The following is a 23,456-nucleotide window of genomic DNA, read 5'->3' as shown; positions in this document are numbered from 1 at the left end:
ATAGCTCAATTTTGTTTCTTTTTATGGCTGAGTAATATTCCATTGTACATATGTGCCACATCTTCTTTATCCATTCATCCAATGATGGGCACTTAGGCTGTTTCCATCTCCGGGCTATTGTAAATAGAGTTGCAATGAACATTTTCGTACATGACTCTTTTTGAATTTTGGTTTTCTCACGGTATATGCCCAGTAGTGGGATTGCTGGGTCATATGGTAGTTCTATTTGTAGTTTTTTAAGGAACCTCCATACTGTTCTCCATAGTGGCTGAACCAATTCACATTCCCACCAGCAGTGCAAGAGTGTTCCCTTTTCTCCACACCCTCTCCAGCATTTATTGTTTCTAGATTTTTTGATGATGGCCATTCTGACTGGTGTGAGATGATATCTCATTGTAGTTTTGATCTGCATTTCTCTAATGATTAATGATGTTGAGCATTCTTTCATGTGTTTGTTGGCAGTCTGTATATCTTCTTTGGAGAAATGTCTATTTAGGTCTTCTGCCCATTTTTGGATTGGGTTGTTTTTTTGTCCCCTAAAGCATCTTTTGACCCTCTTCTTGGCCCTGAAAAAAATCACTTGCTCCACCCTCAGTGCTCCCATTACACAGATGGGGGTGACTATGCCATTTAAGACCATCTAGTTTATGAAGTCTTTTCATACATTTTCTTCAACTGATCACAAAGCATAAATTCACATTCCTTTTCCAACTCCTGGAGCCGGATGTCCTCCAGAGTTCAGGCCCGCGTGTTAGCTGCACCTCTCCCTGGGGGATAGGCAGCACTCCCATCAGACACATTGTTTCTGAAGCAAAAAGTAGGAATATTCACACTACGTGGGTTGAACAGTGACCATATAAAAACTTCACGCCAGATTAGGTTTCGCCTCCTAATGAGTTATGAAAAAACAAAACTGCTAGTTTTCAGAGCTTTCTGGATTTTGGAGTGCAGATATGACTTTGGATTTGAATCCAGGTCTTTCAGACTCAGTTCAGGGTACTTTTTACTTATCACTGAGTTTTAAAGTCAGAATGTGTGTTGTCTCCCTACTAGGCTGTAAGCTCACGGAGGGCAGAGAACTTTTAGTCTTAACTCAGTGTTCGGCACAGCATCTGGGACCACAACAGTGCTGGAGAATGCTTCTTAAAGAAATTGTCCCATTTTCCTCTTTAGTGAGAAAATGTGGTACAAAAGCAACAGTCAGGGAGTCAGGGGAGGGACTCACACCCCAAGGACTTAGCTACTGAGGCTGGTACTTGCTATCCCTGGTCCTGGGCTGTTTAGGAAAATACCGCTGAACAATGGGTACAAATAAAAACGGAGATTGTCCTTAAGGGAGTTCAATCTAAGCAAAAACCCGCCTCGTTTCCTCACAGGAGAGTGCAGATCAAATCTGCAGTACGTTTGTAATTCTTAAAAATCTAGATGGCCGTGGTCAGGATAAGAATACAGGTAGCTCTCAGTTCATAGATGAAGGGTAGAACATGGATTTGGAGTGAAACAGGTAGTCCTGGGTGTGAATCCTACCTCAGTCATTGACCAGCTAGCTGAACCTCACAGTACTCATCTGTGGAATGGGAGAACACTAGAAGTCAGCTCATGGATTAGGTGAGTTAATGGACATAAAGCACTTGCTAGAGTACCTGATACACAGTAGATGCTGAAGAAATGTTAGCTGTTGTCAGAGGTGGGAATATCCAAGGAAACCTTTGAAACAGCTGGCTATACCTCTGAAAAAAATCAATGAATCACTCAAAGGAAGACGGCAACTTTTCGGAAAATTCAAGTAAATTTAATTAAACAAATATTTATCAACAGTCCTACTAAGTGCCAGGGACTGTGCCAAGGGCTTTAAAGATGAAAAAAATAGTATCTCCTGCCCAGGAGATTGATGGCGTGGGGACTCACATGTGGAAACACTGGGAGGGCGCTTGTAGTGCTAAAGCCAACTGAATGTGTGGCCAGCCGGAGGGATAGCAAAGGGTTACCAAAGGGACTTCGGAAGGTGTGATATCTTAGCTGAAGCTTGAAGGATAAACAGGAGCTTATGGGGTGGACTGAGAGAAACGAAGGATTTCCTGCCAGAGGGAATGGTAAAGAATCTGACCTGATGGCAGGCCAGGCACAGGTGCAGTCTAGGTTGGAGTTGTGGGAATGGAGAGAAGGATCTGATAACCTGGAATCTCTTAAATAAAAAGTGGCATTGATATCACTTGGCGACTGACTCCATGGGGGTGGCTGGGGAGTCTTTGATGGCTCCCAGGCTTGGGCAACTGGATGTTGAGATAGGAGGAAAGAAGAGTGGCTTGGAGTGGGGAGGAAGGTGTCACATCTGAAGCCTGAAGCAGGTGGCCTGCAGTACGGAATGGAGCAGAGGGTGCTCTGCGCTGGACACACAGAGGTGAGTCAGCTGCGTGTAGGTGGAGTCTGGGATAGTGGATAAACTCATTCTGGGTGGCCTGGCTGGACAATTAAAGCTCCAGACACTGTGCTTAGCGTTCATATACAAGATGCTGTTGAGTCCTCAAATTGTCTGGAGGGTGTTGTCACCCCAATTTTCAGATGGGAACTGAAGCTCAGAGAAGTTAAGTAACTTGCCCAAGGTTAAGCTGTTAGTAAGTGGCAAGACTTGATCTCAAGCTTGACTCCAAAGCTCAGACTGTCGAACACTAAGCCGGCATCCCCTACACTGTGTGTGTGGAATCTCTGTCCTGGGAGATATTAATAGGTATTCCCTGGGGTCCAATACTTTTGGGAAACGCTGCCTACTAAACTCCCTTTATAAGATTCAAACTGCACATTAGAGTCATAAAGGCTCTGAGAAGTCCTCCAGTAAAGAAACCCACGTGGCTTTGTGTAACCCAGAGTTTCCAGAGTTAACTCAGTTGAGAACACTTCCCTCACAGCACACTGAGTACCCCAGACAGCAGCTTGAAAAGTGCTGCACTGGGCTGCAGCCTGCTCCCAGTTCTCTTCTTTGTCTTCTGGGAGCCTAGCTGCTCTGCACAAGTTGAAATTCACAGAAGTGGGAGGGAAGGGGAGTGGGGCAGGAGACGGAAAGTTGAAGCTGCAGACAGAGGTGGGTGAGGGCGGGGCCGGGCCTGACGCAGGCTGCTTGCGCAGGGGGAGGTGTGTTGGTCCAGCTGCGTCTCACCAGGAAGACCAGCCCCAGCCTGCCCCACGGAATGCCATCAATACTAGACACTGCTGTTCCTGCAGACAGTTCTAACAGCGTCGTCAAGGATACCATTCTGCCGAGACAGGAAGGAAAACCGGGCCGAGTCTGAATTCCAGAGTTGGACCTCGGGTGTAATGATAGCAATTTCTTCCTTGTATTTTTTTGCTTTAAACTCACCAAAGGAACTGGTGGCTGTGTTATGGAGTGCAAAGGAGGCACCCAAACACAGCCTGGCTGGATCTCAAGACACTTTCCCAAGACTGTTCAGTCCCTTCCCGTGAGTAGTGGTGCCACGCGACTCGGAGGGGTGCCTCTGCCTTCATTCGACAGATCCCACACTGGATAAGGTCACAATGGCTCCTTTGAGGCAAAGGCTGTACACCTGTGATGCCATATGAACTACAAGGGAGACAAAAGCAGGCAGAAGAAAGAGCCTTTTGAGAGGGGGGAAAAAGAGGCCAGTACTCTGGGGCCTGGCTCAGTTATGCTGGCCGTGTAAGGCGGGCATCGGCCAGCTCTGCTAAGACATCTTTCCTGCCTTCCGCATTTAATTAGCAACCATTTGTACTTATCTTGCATCTTCCACTCAATCACCTCAAAGTGGTCCCTCGTCATTTTGCGCAGGAAGAGTTGTCATGGGCCACGGAGACTTTCTCCTCTGCTCATTACAGAGAGCCAAGAATGTGCGTTCCATCACAGAGCACTGGGGGAAGGTAGCTGATGTCTTACGTGGCTCTCCTGGGTCTGTCTGCAGTCCCCGTGGTCACAAACAAGCCACCTTCTGTGATTTAGTGAAGTGCTGGGCATTTGATTAATCGTTAATAAGCAGGGCACAACCGGGCAACTGTGGAGGAAGCAGGGGATGCTGGTGGCCACAGCTGGGGGGCTTCTCATGGAGTCCTGGGCTCTCTGCCTCTCCCGGGCAAAGCTCACGGGTTCTGTGTTTCTTTGTGGTGTGCGGACACTCCCGCTTTCCTCCCTGCGCCTCTTCCGGGTTCTCTGCCTCCAAGTCATCTTGCCTTCCCACCATTCAGGACTTTTTGTTCTGCAGCACAATCGCTTTGAATGCAAGGGAATCAGAGACAGATGGCAACTTCTGCAAGTTTCTACCCAGGGTTGGCAAAGAAACCCTCTCCCTACCCTCTCAATCTCCTACTTCCCTCAACTAAGATTACCAGAAAGGTTGCAAGCCCCATAATATTCTACATCTGCTAACATCAGGAAGCTTGCGTGAAGGGAGCTGCAGAGAGCCTGTTGCTTAGTCTGCTGAGGCCTAACTCTCCTTGCTGCCTCAGAGAGCTCGACTGGGCCACAGCAGGGGGCAGAGGCCCTGCCTGCAGCTGCTTTTCTCTTTGATGGGTAGGACGATGACCATGCAGTCCCTGCCTGCTGGGCCTCTGATTGTGTAACTAACCAATGGCAAAGGGGGCCCTTGGTGAAATCTTGTGCCCAGGACCCCTTATTTCAAGTCACATCGTTGCTCCCTGGAGCAAACACTGGCGAGCAGGCAGTCCAACACCTGCTTCAGCTTCACAGACTTGTCGGAGCTGGACAATTGTTGGATCAGAGGACTCAAACCTCAGAACCATTTCCATGGCTGCAGGATAATGTTAAGAAGGGTGCTGAGGCCTCATCTTGTCTTGGCAGGAAAAAGTGTTGTTTGGGGAGAATGAGGCAAAGAGGTGTGTGGGTTTTGAGGTACATAGAAAAGGGAGCTGTGAAGATTTGTCACTGGCACAGAAGACAGGGTGGGGGAATGGCACGCATTCCCATGTTTCCCGCTGCTGACCTCGGTCAACCCCTTTCTTTTATCAAAAAACAAATGAAAAGAATGGAATAGCACAGGGAACTATATTCAGTATCCTGTAATAATCTATAGTGAAAAAGAATATGAAAAAGAATATGTATATATAACTGAATCACTTTGCTGTATACCAGAAACTAACACAACATTGTAAATCAACTATACTTCAATAACCCCCCCCAAACAAAACAAAACAACAACAAAAAAAACTGAAAAGAATGGAGACTGGAGTGATGTCCTCATTCTAACAATGGGTGGCGTGGGTGGGACTACAAGCCAGGCCAGTGCTCTTGCAGGTGGTCCCCAATGACACACCTTGAGCCACAGATTAGCCTCATGTTATCTTTGCTTTTCCTTCTCTAAAATGAAGACCCTTCCCACGCCATCCAGGGTGGGAAAGACCTGGAATCACACCAGCGTGCTTGCAGGAGCTGCTAGGAGAGGGCCGGATGATAAGAACTTCCTCCCAGACACTCTGCACGTTGGAAAGCCCTGGCCTACGGTGCAATCCCTCAGAGGTGTGCTGCCAAGTTTCACCCTCAGAGGAAAGAATGAGGAAAAGAGGGTAGAAGGGCTGGGCCCCAAACCCGGCCACGTCATGTGAAGTCAAGAGGGAAGGTAATGTAACGGTGTCACAGGATGTGAAATCCAGCTTGAGTCTGAATCCTGCGACTTCAGGCTCGTCCCTTCTGAGCCTGTTGCCACAGATTCCTCCCTCAAAGATCACATATGAGGGCGCCCAACAAATATTCCTTAGTCAGACACACCACATTTTCTCTTCCCTCTGGGCTTCTGCCCATGCAGGTTCTTCTACTTTCCCTCCTTGTATATGGCTCACCTGATCTTCTGGGGGACTCAACTTAGATCTCATGTCTTCAGAGAAAGCATTCTGACCACCCCGAGGGGGTAGGGTCGGGTGCTCATCTTCTGGGTGTCCACAGACTCTAAACATAGATATCATAGCACTTACCCCCTGGATCATCTCCTGGACTAGAATGTGAGCTCCTTGAGGGAAAAGGCCACAGATTATCAATCTCTGCACCTTCAGCACCTAGTGCTCAGTAGGCCCTTGAAGAATAAATGCTGGTTCACATGGTAGGTGCACAATGAGTTCTGTCCTCTCCTCCATTCATGACCACAGAAAATAGCTCCAGGAGACAAACAAGCAAACAAATCCCAGTTCTTAGGGTGCCAAACCAGAATGCTAAATTTTTTTTCAAAGGACTGTAATTCTGGTTTAAAAACCAAGTCATTTGCACAGAGTTTTGGTTTTAAACACTGACATCAACCGTAAAAAAGAAGAAATCCCCTGAGAGTAAACAGTGCCCTACAGTGAGAACTCACCACCTATACAACCTGGGTCCCCACCACATGCTCCCCCAAATTCCATCTGGCTAAGACAGAAAGGGTATTTGTCCAAAGGTTTCACAGCTTCATTTCATTCTGTGCTAGCAGCAGGCAGGTGAGAAAGCCATGATGACTAGGATGCTGTTTTATGAAAGTGTCAGGATCCTGAAAAGGGGACGAGACAGAGGATAGCACTCCTACCATCTTCCCTGGGGGTGGGGAGGGGGCTGTGCTTCCTATGAAGAGCAGAGACTTGGGGTCAGCTGAATGACCTAGAATTTCCCCTTCTCTTCTGACCTACCTTCTTCCCAGTATTATACTCCATCTCATGCTCAAAAAACATTTGTGATGACTGTCATTGTTTCTTCAGGCCTATGTCTATATCATGGACCTTTAGTAAAGAAGGAACATCCTAGTTGTATGATCTTGGGCAAGTGACTTTCAAGTGTCTTGAGCCTCAGTTCTCTTATCTGTAAAATGGTGATAGCAATGAGCAAACTGGGTTACTGTGATTTTTATTTATTTATTTTTAAATTTTAATTAAAAAAATAAATTTATTTATTCTATTTATTTATTTTTGGCTGCGCTGGGTCTTCGTTGCTGCGCGCGGGCTTTCTCTAGTTGCGGTGAGTGGGGGCTACTCTTCGTTGTGGTGCGCGGGCTTCTCTTGTTGCGGAGCACAGGCTCTAGGTGCATGGGCTTCAGTAGTTGTGGCTCACGGGCTCAGTAGTTGTGGCACACGGGCTTAGTTGCTCTGTGGCATGTGGGATCTTCCCGGATCAGGGCTTGAACCCGTGTCCTCTGCATTGGCAGGCGGATTCTTAACCACTGCACTACCAGGGAAGCCCCTACTGTGATTCTTAAAATCCATAATATACGTGGAGAACTTAGCCCAATGCCTGCCTCATGGTAGGTACACAATAAATGAGAGCTGTTTTTACTACAAGATCCAGAGAACATCAAGTTCTAAAATGGGACTTCCAGGAACAAAAGGAAAGAGGACATTGGAGTTTCTTGGAATTATGTCATAGAGAATCCAGAACTCTGCATGAGGACTGATGGTCATGGGGACCTCTGAAAGTTCTGGAATGTTTGTAATTCTCCCATCTTTGTAATTTTCTCCTGCAGTCTTGCTTCATTTAGGTCAGCAGTTCAATTCTTTACATGAAAAAGGCCCAACTGCTTATTTAGGGGATTCATTTTGGGCATAAAAGAAAGAAACTCTAAGAGACCAAAGGAAAAGGCCTTAGTAGAGAACAGCTGGAATGTTTGGGGCCAAGTGGAATGAAGAGAGGGACATTCAGAATGTTGACACAAGAACAGGAGGTCCCTGGAGGCCTCATTCTGAGGAGTTCTGCAACCTCTCAGATCTGAGCAGACTCTTTCTCCTTCCCTCCCTGCTGTTCCCAGAGCTCCGCCCACAGTGCAAGTATCGCAAACCACAGCAGGTCGGGGAATACTCTGCTCGGACTCTGCTCAGACACCATGACCCCACCTGGTGTAACCTGACACATCCAGTCACCAGGATGTTTAAAGGACACCTGATTCTTTCTGTGACAGCGTGGTTACCCTAAACCACCTAAGACATGACTACAAAGAAGAGAATCCCAGCCTCTGGCCTCAGTCCACACACGATCAAGTCAGGTCACCTGAATCTGGGTCAGGAGGGAAAGCTGCCCTTCAGGGGCAGAGAGAATTACTGCGTGCCTGACAATCCGTATCCACAGGGCAATGGTTTTCAACCCTGGCCTAGGCATCAGAGTCACTTGGAGAGCTTTAAAAACTCAGATGTTTAGGGCTGTTCTAGACCTGCTACGTACCTCGGGAGTGGCACCTGGGAATACATAGTTTCCATAAGTGCCACAGGTGACTGAGATGTGAGGCCAAGCTTGAATACAATGCTTCGTGGAAGTATCACGTCTTGAACTTCCTGGAAATTATCAGGGTCCCACACAAGGAGACAAGCTGTCTTTCTTCCCTAAGTGGCATCTGCAACCAGACCGGTCTGTTCTAGCTTCCCTGACTCTCCAAGGGGAGGGAATCAATCAGGAGGCAGCTGCACTCAGCTGCCTAACCTTCCCAGGCCTTTTCTCAGGGTCCCTGCACATTGGAGACGCCTTCCTCATCACCACAGAACTCAATAAAAGGTGTACTTATTACAGAAATTAGATTCAGATTCAACAAACGTTTTTGCAGCTCCTATTTTGTGGCAGGTCCTGCACCAGACGCATAAATGACAAGCCTGTGAGAGAGGCACTACATCGTTCCTGTTTGGGGTGCACTCTTGGAAAAAGAGTGTTCATCAGAACGTTACCAACTCATTACAGCAATCCTCAGGGAGCTGTCTTCCCAACATGGTGATTTATTGCCTATGATCAACATACAAATTGGGGTTTATTGACTGACGTGTCTTCTCAACATTCTTTTCAATTGCTCTAATGGTGGATGTGGCTAGGCTGAGTGCATGACTGTGAAATTATCTGAGGCTTAACCCCTTTGGCTGTCAAAACACCTAGCTTGTATTTTTTTTTTTTAAGTAAAAATATGGAACACTTCACAAATTTGCATGTCATCCTTGTGCAGGGACCATGCTAATCTCTGTATCGTTCCAATTTTAGTACATGTGCTGCTGAAGCCAGCACTCTAGCCTGTATTTTTTAAAAAAAATAAATTTATTTATTTATGGCTGTGTTGGGTCTTCTTTGCTGTGTGCGGGCTCCTCATTGTGGTGGCTTCTCTTGTTGTAGAGCACGGACTTCAGTAGTTGTGGCACGCGGGCTCAGTAGTTGTGGTGCACAGGCTCTAGAGCGCAGGCTCAGTAGTTGTGGCGCATGGGCTTAGTTGCTCCGCGGCATGTGGGATCTTCCCGGACCAGGGCTCAAACCCGTGTCCCCTGCATTGGCAGGCGGATTCTTAACCACTGCGCCACCAGGGAAGCCCTCTAGCCTGTATTTTAATCATGAAAATAACTCCTTGTTGGCCTGACCTTTGGAAAACAATCAAACCATTTGCTAGGAATCAAAGAGTTGGAAATAAGGGGCTGCAAGAGAGTATGCAGGTGCTTTCTGGCGAAGAGCATTCCTTTTATTACAGCTGATTAGCACTATGAGCTATGGCTACATTGTCTCCATTTTTAAATGTGATGAAACTGAGGCTTAGAGAATCTCAGTAACTTGCCAAACACACACAGCTAGGACAGGGAGGCAAGGATTTGACCCCAGGTCTTCTGATTCCAGACCCATGCTTTTGCCCTAGCGCCACTAGTGACCCTACTAGCTCTTTTGAATGACTATAATCGCTTATGTGCAGATTTATAATCGTTGAAAATTCACATACTGTTTTTATGAGCCACATGTGAAAATCATGGGTTAAGATCCAACAGAATTTTAGGACATAATCATAAAAGTAACAAGGGCTGAGTGACTTGTCCAAGATCAAACAGCTACTAAGAGGCTGAGCCTGTATTTGACCTTAGGTCTGTATGGCTCCAAAACAGGATCTCTTTTTAACTAAAGGTACATGCGCAGTGGAGAGGAAATCACACGAGACAGGACTCAGAAGCCATGGATCTCTGTCTCTGTTCCAATCTTTATTAGCTATATCACTTTGGACAAGTCCCCTGCCTTCTGTAAAACGGAAACAATGTTCTCTGACCTACTTTCTGAGATGTGAAGATCCAAATGGACGAAAAAGTTCTGAAAATTCCTTCCATAATATAATAGAGCGTAGGAACTCACGTAGGCCAGTCAAACAGACCGGGGTTCAAAAATTCCGACTCTGCCACTTACTGGCTTGTGTGACCTTGGACAAGTGATTTTACTTCCCATGCTTCCATTTTCTCATCTGCAAAACGGGGCTAAATCAAGTACCTCCTCCAAAAGGTTGTTGTGACGATTAAATGAGAGCATCCATTTACACAGGGCTTGCCCGACACACAGTACAGGATCAATGAACGTCAGCCATTACTACAATTATAACTGTGCCTCTCGGGTTTTCAACTTCCAAGCAACGACTTTCTGAGCTACCACACACGCCCTGGGCTACAGTTTCGGTCCTATTCGCTGCCTTCCTCCTCGGGACTTGTCCCTCCCTTTCCAGTCCCCATTTTCCACAGCCCATCTTAAAACCCTCCAGGAACCCGAGCTCCCTTGCCCCATTTCGGCGCGGTGTCTTACTCGACGACCTTGGCTGGGTCCCCGTGGTGCCCATAGACCAGCGCCCGGACCCGGGAGGGCTCGGCAGATGCGGAGAAGGCGGCGGCAGCAGGCCGCCGGCGGCGGAACGCGGGGAATAGCCGCCGCCGCAGCTGAGCCGGGGTTCGCGCCCAGCAGAGCGCCCCACAGACCCACATGCTCCCTCCGGTTAACTCAGAGCCGGACGCTGTGAGATACGTCATCTTCCAGCGACCTCGCGTCTGCGCCCCGCCCCGTCGCGTGACCACGCCCTTTGCTCCTTTTAGAAGGCCGTCCCCTTCCTCCGCGGTCCGCGCGGTGGCGCTTGGTGAGACTGACTGGGGAGCGAGGCCTGGTCGGTGGAGGGACTGGTCGGTGGAGGGACTCAAGGGAGTCTCGGAGATTCTGAGCCTGCCAGAGTTGAACTCCTAACAAGGAGCGTCTGATACTGGCCTAAGGCTGTGTCTATGGTCTGCGATTGGTGTTTGACTTGGGGGGGAAGACATTTCACCTTCTCTGGCCTCAGTTTCTCCTCCTCCCCACCATTTGAGCGTTCACTCTGCCAGGCCCTTTAAGGCATTATCTCATTTAATCCCCGCTGTCTTCTGCTAGCATAGGGTGGCAAAGCTTACTTCCCTACACCAAGTAGAGTAGATGTATGTAAGCTGATATAGAGGCAAGAGTACTGGGTTTGGAGTTAGAAGATTTAGGTTCACATCCTAGACCCTCCACTTCTTACCTTGGCCATCTCAGGCAAGTGACTGAAACTGAGTCAGTTTTCTCATCGGGGCTAATATACTTCTTTCAAGATTGTTGTAAGAATTGGATAGAACAACAGAATAATGTTGTCATGGACCGGATAGCACATTGTAAAATGCCAAGCGTGCTCAGATTACAAGGGAGGAATCATAAGAAGGAGAGCCCCCTCTCAGAATGCTCAGGGTGCAGTAGGATTGAATGGGACAATGGGTAAAAAGGTGTAGCCCAAGAAAGATGCTAGATCATATTATTAGTGGAAGGAAGACATGAGCGTAACTAACACCCCAGTTGAATATTAGGACATGACAGAGGGCACTGCTGGAGTCTGAAGGAGAGAGGTGTTTTGGGATTGGGGTGGGGGTGGGCACCCTTGGAGGGAGTGCTGTTGGAGCTGGTCCTGTGACTCAAAATCTTCAATATGCATGAAACTCACCTGAGGTCTCATCTCAGACCTACTGAGTTAGAATCTTGGGGAAGGGTCCAGGAATCTACATTTCTTAGAAGCTCTCAAGAATATTCTGATGGAGGTGGCCTGGGGAACAAACTTGAGAAACACTGAATCAGGACTTCAAAGGATAAGGAAGAATTCCTTTCATTGGATTTTATTGACCCCAAACTTGCCAACTTAGAGCCTTTCCTCTGAGGAAGAAAAGAAAATGTCATGATGAAGAGTGCACGTGCTGCATTCTAGCCAACTTGGCTTTGAGTCCTGGCTCTGCCACTGGACTTGGACAAGTCCATTTGATCTTGGACAAGTCACCTGGCCTCTCTGTGTTTCCACTTCCTTACTTGTAAAAGGAAGGAAATAATAGTATCTGATTCAAAGCTGTTGTGAGATATTATTCACTTGAAGCATTTAGCACAATGTTTGGCACAGGAAAGCATTTGATAAATGTTCCTGGGGGTTATTGTAAAGATTAAATGAGAAACATCATATGTAAAACATCTAGACTGGCTCATAGTACATGCTTAAAAAGTGTTTGTACTTATTTTTATTATTAGAGAAAGTTGGTGTTCCATGGTGGGAGAAAGACTTGGCCCCACAATACACACACACACACACAAATACCCAGTCTTGCCTATCTTCTGTTTTCACAGTGACCCACAGTTCTACTTCTGTTGGAAGACTCCCTAGGTGACATTGAGCTGTTGACATTATCTTCTATACTAAATCGTTTCCTCTGAATTTCCTGGGCATCTTAGCCAGGAAGCGTGGAGAATTACCCAGCAGGTCTTCCTCTTTGGGGGCTGGACTTAGTCCCCTGTCCATCCTGATAGGCCCAGGACATCAGCTCTCGGTCGAACTGTGTCAACCTTCTTCCTGAGATTCTCTCCCTTATTTTCCTCTCCCCACTTCCTTCTTTCTCAGGCTTCCAGAATGACTTTTTTTTTTCCTAACAGAAAGACCAGATTTTGTCTTTCCCTTGCTTAAAGTCCTTCCATGATTCCTCAATACTCAGGGAGAACCATAAACTACAGTTCTTTGTAGAACACTGAACTGTTGATATATTAAACTTGTAAACAAAACTATGATTCTGTGCTAATTCTAACATTCTCTCACACTACTAACACGTTCTAAATTCTTCAGAAAAATATATGGAGGAAAAACACCTTAAAATGACAACAAAAACTTTTCTACTCATTGTAATTAATCTACCTTCTTGCAAATTAGAAAAATATGGCTGTGGTTTTAATTCAACAGTAGGATGCCTCAGCTTGGCTTGAGGAACACCAGGGTTTCTGCAGGGGCACAGTTTGAGAACCACTGAGTGAAAGGTTCAGGCCCAATTGTCCTGGCCTTGCATTTAAGACCCTTTGTACCCCAACTTCCATACTGTCTTTATCTCCTGCTATTGGGCCATGTAGAGACTATGATGCAACCATACCTGACACCCGCCTTTCCCAGTACTTCCATGTCTTGTGCCTTTATTCAGTCTGCTCCTTCTGCCTGAAATGCTCTTCCCTGCCTTGCCTGTCTAGGAAACTCCAGGTTCAGATATCCCTTCTTTGATGTTGTTTTCCACTCCCTCAGCCTGAGTTAACCCCTGCTGCCTTTGTGTTTTCTTTGGACTGGTGTTATGACCTTTAGGACATAGTCTCTTATTTATTTATGTGCCATTTCCCCCTCCAGGCAAGAGTGGGGCCATGTTTAGCACATCTCCATGACACCAGCACCCAATATGGGGGCTGGCACAGGGTAGGTGTCATGAATATTCCATGAGTTGAAAGTGATTGAATTTCCTCATGGCCTGGCCCTGTCTGTGGTGCCATCTCCTTTTCCCTAGATTTGGGCCAGTGACTCCAGGCCAAGACTTTCTGTTTCCCTTCCTTCTTCTCTCAAGGATTATAGAAGCTTGTGGTCTTTTTCAAGTGGAGCAGAATGTTCTCTTTTCATCTGTCCATCTGTTACTTGTGTTCCTTTTCTCCCTCCATCACAGTCTCTGCCCATAGTCTTCCCCTGCACAAAGAGCAGAGGGCTGTGGAATCAGTCTGATCTAGGTCTGAGCTTTGAGCCCACCATTTACTAGCTGTGTGACCTTGGGGAAGTGCCTTATGCTTTCTGAGCCTCAGTTTCCACATCCCCCCAAATAGGACCAATGGTAAACTCCTGCCATGAGGCTCCTGCAAGGGTCCTCTGGAAACAGCAGCATCCTTGGTTGTTTCTTTTTTTCATCAGATGTTTCTCCTTGAGTTTCCTTTTCTGGATGATCCTTCCTGTCTCTTCTCTGCATGTTTGCTATTGGTCTCTCCCCCTAAAATGTAGGCTTCATGAAGGCAAGAACCATGTCTACATCCATTCATTTATCTAATCACCCCTTCAATATTTAGTGCTGAGTACATGCCAGACACCAAGCAGTGGGATATAAGAGAGAGTCCTTGCCCTTAGGGGGCTCATGTTGTAGAGGTGCAGACACATAATGAATATGTCATATAGTAGGTACTCTGTTTAAAACTACAAGAATTCCCTTCCCCCTTACTGTTTCTCTCCCCCATTTCTCTAGTATATTACTGTCTCACATACCAGAGAATTTGCTCTTTTTGGTTGTTTATTGTTCTTGTCTTTCCATTGGAATATAAGCTCCGTGAGGGTAGGGATTTTTGTCTGTTTTATGTCTCCACTTCGGCTTAGAGTAAGTGTTGAACAGATGAGTCAGTATCCAGTGTTCGTTGATGTGTTCCATATGGAAGACAGGTCTCAGCTTCTATTCGGTTCAAGCCAGACGGCCTGGATTCAAATGTTGGTGCTGCTGCACGCTGTGCATAACCCTGGAAAAGTCACTTTCTTTCTCTGTACCTTAAGTTTCCCAACTGTGCAATGAGAATAATAGTGGTGGGGATTAAATGAGTCTATGTGGGTGAAGCACATAGAAGGTGCCTGGTCTTATGTACTAATGGACAACTAGTTTGTGGTCATTGTACAAGAGCTTACACTGGGCAGATGCCCAAATGGACTTAAGCTGTGTATCCAGGGGATAGACTAGAATCAATGAGAGTCAGTGAGGGGGGCAGATTTCACGGCATAAAGAGGAAGAGCTTTTTGAAAGCCAGCATTGCAAGGAGAAATAGCTGAATCCACTATTACAGTTGGAGACTTCAACATCTCTCTGTCAGAAATGAACATAGGACTTCCCTGGTGGCGCAGTGGTTGAGAATCCACCTGCTGATGCAGGGGACATGGGTTTGAGCCCTGGTCTGGGAGGATCCCACGTGCTGTGGAGCAACTAAGCCCATGCGCCACAACTACTGAGCCTGCGCTCTAGAGCCCGTGAGTCACAACTACTGAAGCTCTCATGCCACAACTACTGAAGCCCACATGCCACAGCTACTGAAGCCTGCACGCCTAGAGGCCATGCTCCGCAACAAGAGAAGCCACCGCAAGGCGAAGCCCGTGCACCGCAACGAAGAGTAGCCCCCACTCGCCGCAACTAGAGAAGCCCATGAACAGCAACGAAGCCCAACGCAGCCAGAAATAAATAAGTAAACAACTAAATAAAAAGAAATGAACATATCCAGCAGGCAGAAAATCAGAAAGGACATAGTTGAACTCCACAACACCATCAATCAACTAAATATAGAGGTCATCTAAAGACTACTTCATCCAACAATAGCAGAATACACATTGTTCCCAAGATCACATGGAGTTTTCACCAAGATAGACCACCTACTGGGCCATAAAACACACCTTAACAAATTTAAAAGAAAAGAATCATACAGTGATTGCTCTCAGACCATAGTGGAATTAACTAGAATTCAATAACAGAAAGAGAGTTGAAAAATCCCCAAATACTTGGAGATTAACACACTTCTAAATAACACATGGGTCAAAGGAGAAATCTCAAGAGGAATTTTAAATTTTCAAACTAAATGAAAACTGAATGAAAATGAAAACACGACTTATCAGAATTTGTGGGATGTGGGGAAAGCAGTGCACAGAGGGAAATTTATAGCACTGAATGCATATATGAGAAAAGAAGAAAGATCTGCAATTGGTCGTCTAAACTAGCTTCTGCCTTAGGAAACTAGGAAAGGAAGAGCAAATTGAATGCCAAGGAAGCAGGAAAACAACAAAAATTAGAGCTGAAATCAGTGAAATGGAAAATCAATAGAGAAAAATCAGCCAAACCAGAAGCTGGTTCTTTGAAAAGATCAATACATCGATAAGCCTCTAGCCAGATGAAGAAAAGAGAGAGGACACAAATTACTAATATCAGAAATGAAAGGGGGACATCACTACGGATCTCATGAACTTTAAAAGGATGGTAAAGCAATACTATGAACGACGTTAAAAGCTAGCTTTCCCAAAGACCCCACCACCGCTTTTGGTAGGTGATGAGCTCCCTGTCCTTGGAGGTATGTATGGATGCGCATTTGACGGGATCTAGGTAGAGGGGATTCAAGCGTTGGATGGGACTGAGAGGCCGGGTGTCCCTGGTCTCTGTCCTGGAGAGCTGTGTGGGAGCTAGGCGCGGGCAGTGAGCAGAGGCGTGGACCTGCTCACCTAAGAATGTCGGTGCCCGGTGGGTGCAGAGGCTGGTGGGCGTCCGGGCCCAGCCCGGGATCTCCAGGGGGTCCGGGAGTGGGGGAGGGGCGCATCAGGGCCGCGGGCCACCGAACCGGGCAGCGGCGCGCGCTGCTGCCAGCAGGGGGCGCCTCGAGACCGAGGAACGCGCGGCCGAGCCTGACGTCAGCGCCCCGCTTGCTTGGGCTCCCGCTCTGGACTCGGCGCCAGTCCCGCTCCGCGCCGCGCCGCTTCGCTCCGGCTCTGGCTCTCCTCGGGCCCGGCTCGGGCTCCGGCGGCTGCGCCCCCCGCGCCGGGCCCCCGGGGCAGGCTGCGGCGCACCATGGCCCGCGCCCAGGCTCTCGTCCTGGCGCTCACCTTCCAGCTTTGCGCGCCCGAGACCGAGACTCCGGCAGGTAAGCGCGAGTCGGTCGGACCCAGCTTGCCCCGCGGAGCCCCCGGCGCCCGTGGCGTAGCTCGAAAGAAAGTGGGAGTGTTGGGTGACCGGACGTTGCGAGCCTGCTCCCTGTGTGTCTGAGTGTGGGATGTGCGATCGTGTGCTCGGGGTGTTGTGTGCCTGCGAATGGTGTGTGTCCTGAGTTATGTGCAAGAAGAGGTGCTGTGTGTGTTGTGTGTCCACGAGTATGTTGAGGTGAATGTTGTGTGCATCGAGGAGGCATGGGGTGTGCGCTGAGTGTCTTGTGTCTCTGCCACTGTGTAGTGTGTGTGGGGCCAAGTAGGACTGTGTGCCTGTTGTTTGTACATTTGAGTTTGGTTGTGTGGCAGGAGTTGTGTCTGTTAATGCGCTGCATTTGTGGGCATTTTGTGTGCCCTAGCCCGGAGTGTTGCTTGCTGTGTGTCCGAGAATGGCTCGTGTGTTTGTGTTCTGCGTGGGGCGAAGAGTGCTCTGTGGATTCTGCCCGCGTGTGGAGCAGGGAACGCGTGTGCGGTGTGTGTGCTTGTGAGATCCGTGTACGTGTGTGAAGGCGTGGGAACGGGTCCGGAACGTGTGTGTCCGTGCGCCGTGTGCGCAATGTGTGCGTGTGGGAGTGTCTGGGGTTGGTGGTGTGCGCCGCCGGGGGGCTGCGCGGGTCCGAGTGAATGCCAAATGTGCCGGGAATGCGTGTGTAGGAGCGTGTCTGGAACGGATGTGAGTGTGTTCGTGCGTGCTGGCTGCGTGTCCGGGAATGTTGCGAGTGTGGTGCGCGCCTGGGCCGTGGCTGTGTGCACAGGGCCCGGGGCCGCCCGAGGGGGCGGTGACAGGGTGTGTGTGTGTGTGTGTGTGTGTGTGTGTGTCCCTCGGGTGTGCGTGTGGGGCGCGCGGGCCCGGAACAAGTTGTCGTGGCGGCGCCCCCTCCCTTCTCCTCCCCTCCCCTCCCGGGTCGGGCCGGGCCTGAGGCTCGCCAGGGAGGGATGGGGGCCCGGCGGCCGCCGACTCCGACATTTCGGGCTGTTTGTTGTTTCGCAAGTTCGGCGCGGCGCTGGCTGGCGGCAGATCCGAGGCGGCGCCGGGGCTGCGGGGCGCCCGGCCCGGGACTGGGGAGGGCCCGGCGCGGGGGGGTGGCGGACGCGGGGGACCGCGGGGCGCGCCGAGGCCGGCGGGAGGGTAAGGCCGGGCGCCCGGGCGCTCCTGCGGGGGCCGGGCCGTGGCTGCTCCAGGGCAGCTGGGCGGGGGTGAGTCCGGGCGGGCCGGGCCTGGCTCTGGGCGGACGGACGGCGCCCCCTCCCGTTGCGCGCTGGGGGCGCCGCGAACGCAAGGGTCTCCCGGGACACCCCCTCAGTCGACTCCGCAACTTTGTGCGGCCTCCCCGCCGGCCGGGACGGCCGTGAGTGTACGTGTGTGAGCGTGTGTCTCCGGGCTTCTGTGTGTGTGTGTGTGTGTAATTGTACGTGTGATAGCGTTTCTGAATGTGTGTATCTAAAGCTGTGTCTGTGTACCCGTGTGTGCTGTAGACCGTGTGTAGTCTGTGTGTGTGTTGGTGTGTCTGTCCACCCCCTTCCCAACCCCCCATCCTACCCTGAGGCCTGGGATCCCAGACTGCGGCCCTCTTCTGCTGAGTTGCGCCCGATGCCTCCCCTGGGGCGGGGGTGGCCGGTCCCTTACCGGTGGTGGCCTCAGCACCCCCAGCCCCTCCAGTTGGGCGGCTTCAGCCTGGCACCCGGGGCGCTGAGTAACGGGGAGATGCCCCAGACGGGTACCCGAGCCAAGACACAGGCAGAGGCACGTCGGCCCCAGAGACTCCTTCAGGCCGCCGGTCTCCGAGAACTGGCCTCTCCCGAAAGCGTTCGCTGCCCCGCTGCTCCCTCCGTTCCCTCGGGCGGAGCTCCCTGGGCACCTGCAGCCGCCCTGGCCACTGGCTCTGAGCTCTGCCGGGCCCAGCGGTCCCAGGCCATCGCGCACAGCTTTAGCTTTGACCGCTTGGTGCCCGAGAGGACGCCTAAGGCGACCTCCCTCCTTATCCTCCCCCAATCCCTCCCCCTGTCCTGCAGCAACTTTGCCTCCCTCCCCCACCCTGAGATCAAACCAAGGGTACATGCTCCCCCATTCCTGCCACCATCATCTTGATTCCAAGAACCCTCAGGTGCCCTAGCTCCTGCCAGTAGGGGAGACTGTCAAGGACTGAGGTTTGGGAGTGAGATCTTGAGTGGGTTACTTCCATTCTTGGGGCCGCCGTTTTCTCATCTGCCCCGTGGGCTTCATAATGAAGGTGTATGGTACTTGGTAGATTGTAAACTAAAGCTCTGTTTGTGAGTGCCAGGGAACAAAAGATGGTTTTGAGGACTGCTACAGAGCCAGAGACTGTGATTTGAAGCCAGAGGGACCTGGGTGCAAGTCTGTCTCTGCCACATGCTGTCCCTGTGACCTTGGGCAAGTCACTTCACTTCTACGGTTCCTGGCACCTGTAGCTATTACTGTTGAGCTTAATTCAGAAGCCCTTAGTAGAAGGGGTGTGAGCTCCCCTTGTCCCCACGTTGATTAGAGTCAGCCCAGCTCCCTGAAGGCCTCCTGAGTCTCCCTCCCCCCCAGAGGGTGGGTGGTGATGTCTCTGAGCCATGCAAATCTGGCAGTAATTTATTCTGTTGCGTTCTAGCTCATTTTGTCCTTTTGGTTGCTGGAGTTGTGGACAGCAGGAATGAGGGAGAGGCTGCCCAGTGGTTTCAGGTTGGGCAATAAAGGCTTGTCTGGGCAGCTGGCCCTTCTCCCTGGGGGTGGGGGAGGGACTCAGCAGGAAGATGTGTGAGTGGCCAGAGTGGGGGGTGGGTGCTGAGCTCCTGGACGGCCTCCGTCCTAGCTCTGGTGTCAGGGAAGATCCAGGGGGACACCCTGCTTGCTCCAGGCATACTGCCATCCTTCCATGCCTTCATCAGCTAAGCTAGAATGGGGTGGGTGGTGGCTTTTCATGCAGGGCTGGGTTAGTTAGAGTTGCTGGTGTACCTTGTGCCCTCCTTTGTCTTTTAACCCCCTCCCTCCTCCAAGCTGCTCTCCCTACATCCTGATGCATCCTACCTTTATGCCATCTCAGGATCTCTCTCATCTGTCCCCTTCTCTCCATCCTCATCCATCTTTCACAGGCAGGAAGGCTCCAGCCCCTTCCTCCACCCCTCCCTCCATAGTGTAAGGGATCTTCCTAAAACACATGTTTGAAACCTTGGTTTGAAACCCTTTGAAGGCTCCCCATTACCTCCTGGGTTAAGTCCCTCCTGCTATGTCCTCTTGCCTGCTCTAACCCTTGCCTGCCTGTCCAGTCCCATCAGCTTTGCACTACTTGCCTTGCATCCTATGCTGTGGCCAGTCTAACCCACTTACTAATACCCACTAAATGTCCACTCCTGCCATCTCCTCTCTGGGCCTTTGCACAAGCTATATTTTCTCCCCAGAACTCTCTAACACCACCTCTTCACTGGGTGATCTCCTGCTCCTCCTTAGGATTTTAGGTTAGACATCACCTCCTCTCTGAAGCCTTCCTTGGTTACTCCCCCTTCTAGCCTAAAAAGGGAGGGTGGGGGTTGATTAGGGTTTTCCATAACACCGTAATTATTGTAATTACAGTTTATTTGTCCTTTCTCCCTTACATGAGCTCTGTGGGGACAGGGACTGGGTATTTAGTTTCCTTCTGAATCTTTAGTGCCAGGTACAAGGCCTGGCCCACTCCCGCTGAGTAAATAACACCCAGCATGAAAGAATGAGTGATGTCCCGTGGGTCAGGTTCTGAGCTGGAGATGCCAGATGGGGGCGCACTGACTCCACTGAAAGTAGAGATTACAGATAATAGGTTTCCCTCCAGGAATCTGGAAAATTCTGCTGGGGGATGGTGTGTGTGAAAAGGCCATGCAGAGAATGTTGTCTGGGAGCTGTGAGTTGGAGAGGTCAACTCTCTGCCTGCCAGCCCCTCCCCCCAGCCACCGTCCTCCGAGCCCCACCCCCACTGCCCTTGCCCCCCAGCAGCTGGCAGGGCCTGTCCGGCCCCTGGTCTCAGCTCTTTGTGCTGGAGGTTGGGCAGTTGGTGAGAGGCATCGAGTCCCAACTGTCAGTCTGAGCGTCTGGGGAGGAGGGGAGGGCCCTGCGGCAGGAGGGCAGACTCTGTCCTCTGTCTCAGCCTCTGTCCTGGCTGCCTGTGAGCCCAGGAAGGGAGGAGAGCTGCCCCCTGTGTTGACCCCTGCAGGTGGGGTTCAGGGAGGAGGCTGAGGTGTGTGCAGGTGTGATTCTGACATCTGGGCAGTCAGAGTGTGTGTGTTTGTGTGTGTGTGTGTGTGTGTGTGTGTGTGTGTGGTTCTGATGGTATGATTGCAGCCTGGGGCACAGGACACATGTGTGGCTTCTCAGGGAGTCTAGCCATCTGGTTACCCTGTGTGGCAGGATCTGAACTTGGAGTAAGGAGGCGACAAGCTGGTCTGAACCTGGGGAGCCTGATGCTGGGGTGTCTGGGTATCCAAGTGTCAGATTCCAGGAGTTTGGGGATGGAGCTATTTGGGTGGGTGGTGTCTCAGGTTCTGGGTGTGGGTGTCCCAGTGCCAGGATGTGGGAGGAACTGGGTGTGTCAACATAAGGATATCCCAGTGTCTCTGGATCTGGAGGTGGGTGTATCCAGGTGTCTGGGAGTCCTCAGGTTAATGGGTGTGTGGGAGTGTAGCCGTGTTGTGTCCAGCTGTGGGGCTGCCCAGGCTGCCTGGGTGTCTGGGTGTGGGTACCCAAGTGTCCGGGTGTGGGGTATATATGTATCCAGCAGTGGGGTGCGCATGCATTGGAGTACCCAGGTGTTTGTGAGTTTGGCTGTGGGGTGCCCTGTGGTCTGTGTGTCTATTTGTATATTTAGGTGTCTGCGTCTCCTGGAAAGGGATATGCATGTTTGGGTGGGGAGTGTCCCGGTGACCGTGTGCAGCTATGGACCAGGGACTGGGGCTGTGCCAGCTCAGCCTGTGACACTGCCTTCCCTGGGGCTTGCCTTCTCACCTCCCTACAGCTGCCAGAGGGTGCTGCCACTGGAGGAGACCCCAGTGGTTCTGCTTCTCTATGGTTCGTCATTCTAGAGCTGTGTTATCCAATAGAACTTTCTAAAATGATGGAAATGTTCTCTACCTGCTCTCTTCAGTATGGTGGCCACTTACATGTGGCCACTTAGCTACAGTTCATTAAAATAAACATTCGGTCCCTCAGTCTCACCAGCCAGATTTCAAGTCCTCGAGAGTCGCCTGTTGCTAGTAGCTATGGAATTGGTCAGTCTGTGAAGGTAGAGAGCATTTCCATCACAGCAAAAAATTCTATAGACAGTGATGGTCTAGAGGTGCAAGGCCTACAGCACCTTTAGTGAGGCCCGGACACCTCAAGGAGTGGATGGCCTGTCGCTCAGTGGCCACTGAAGAAGGTTTTGCTGAATCCATGTCCCCTTCTCTCCAGCCGCATCATTTCTTGCCTGTACGATTGCAGCAGCCCCCTCCTTGGTCTCCATTCTGCCATTAGTGCTTCTACCACCCTGGGATCTGAATGACCTCACAGGCAGGCATAGGATCCTGCCGCTCCCTTGTGCTAAGCTGAAGACTCTCCAGCACCCAGGGACCAAAGCCTAACATGGCAGATAAGGCCCTGTATGACCCAGCCTCTGCTTTCCGTGACAGCTTCATGTTTATGCCTCTCCTCCCCTGACCCCACTGCCCACGTCCACCTTATGATCCAGGCTCACCAGGCCAATGTTGGTCTCAGAACCTGCCAGGCCCTTTCACGCCTCTCTGCCTTTGCACGTGCTGTGCCTTCTGCCGGGAACACCACTCCCACCCGTCTTGCTTCCTGGAGGCCTGGCTACTCGCTCAGCCTTCAGAAGTCCAGCTCTGATGTCACTTCCCCAGGAAAGCCTTCCCAGACGCCAACCGACACGGCTGGCCAGGTTTCTCCCACCATGCACATGTGTCAGTGGGCTGCAGTGTTTTCCGTCTCCTTCCCCACTAGGCTGGGAGGAAGGGCTGGGCTGGATCATTGTCATCTCCCGTCCCCAGGGCCTTGTACATGGCATGTGCCTACTCAGTGTTTGCATTGATGTGGACCCCTGGGTACACAGGGAAGGCTCGGAGTTGGAGTGGAGCTGGGGCTCCAGAGGGCAGTCATGGTTGGGGGCCGCTGTCCCCCCTTGGCTGGCCCTGGGTGGGGCTGCCATTGCCTGAAGAATGGCTGGGGAGGACCCCTGGGGTTGACAACTCAGAAGGCAGCTGTTACTGGATGACTCAGGAGGTCTTGAGCGGATTCCCAGGGTGCAGACCCCAGGACCTGGTGGTGAATCTGAAGGGATGAAGAAAAGGGGGGCTTAGAGGGGTCCCTGAGGTTTGGGAGCTGAGTATAGGTGGAGAGGATGAAGGATTGGGATAGGGAAGTTGGGAAGGGGTGTTGGAGATATTTGATGAGCAGGATCACAGCTGGGGTGGAGTGACAACTTGGGGGTGGGGGACAACGGGGGGGATGGGAGATTACTTGCAATAAAGATATATCTGGGGGGTGGGAACAGCTGGGAATGAGGGGACAGGTGGTGTTGGGGGAACAACTGAGGGTTGGGAGACAGGTGAGGGATGGATAGAAGGGGGATATGGGACAGCTGATGGGGGATAAGAGGTGACAACTGGGAGGTATCAGAAACCTATCTGGACAGGACAGGTGGGTCTCAGCTGAGAGATTGGGAAATACATTGCTCAGGATGTGTCTGTGTGTGTGCT

General features: G+C 50.6%; 2 protein-coding genes and 1 non-coding gene across 4 annotated transcripts in view; 1 reads left to right on the top strand and 2 right to left on the bottom strand.

Moving 5' to 3' along the window:
* MECR (mitochondrial trans-2-enoyl-CoA reductase) overlaps nucleotides 1-10,742 on the bottom strand; it is a 37,353-nt gene extending 26,611 nt beyond the window's left edge. Inside the window, exon 1 of the mRNA XM_022551972.3 lies at nucleotides 10,505-10,742. Coding sequence (XP_022407680.3) covers nucleotides 10,505-10,725 — 221 coding nt within the window. The 5' untranslated portion in view covers nucleotides 10,726-10,742. The remainder of the gene's footprint in view (nucleotides 1-10,504) is intronic.
* On the bottom strand, nucleotides 8,868-8,971 carry LOC115803884 (U6 spliceosomal RNA). The gene has a single exon (XR_004024685.1). It is a non-coding gene; the product is annotated as a U6 spliceosomal RNA (small nuclear RNA).
* Nucleotides 10,743-15,641: 4,899 nt separating the features above from the next.
* Nucleotides 15,642-23,456, top strand: part of PTPRU (protein tyrosine phosphatase receptor type U) — an 85,353-nt gene continuing 77,538 nt past the window's right edge. For both annotated transcript variants that reach the window (XM_022551923.3, XM_089897425.1), the window contains exon 1: nucleotides 15,642-16,675. In XM_022551923.3, the coding sequence (XP_022407631.2) occupies nucleotides 16,603-16,675 (73 nt within the window). In that variant the 5' untranslated portion in view covers nucleotides 15,642-16,602. The remainder of the gene's footprint in view (nucleotides 16,676-23,456) is intronic.

Source organism: Delphinapterus leucas, chromosome 1, assembly GCF_059928025.1.
Source record: "Delphinapterus leucas isolate spDelLeu-1000000601 "Yukka" chromosome 1, BTC_Dleu_Yukka2, whole genome shotgun sequence".
Lineage (NCBI taxonomy): Eukaryota > Metazoa > Chordata > Mammalia > Artiodactyla > Monodontidae > Delphinapterus > Delphinapterus leucas.
The sequence above is the reverse complement of the archived record's forward strand: the minus strand, read 5'-3'. Positions and strand labels throughout refer to the sequence as shown.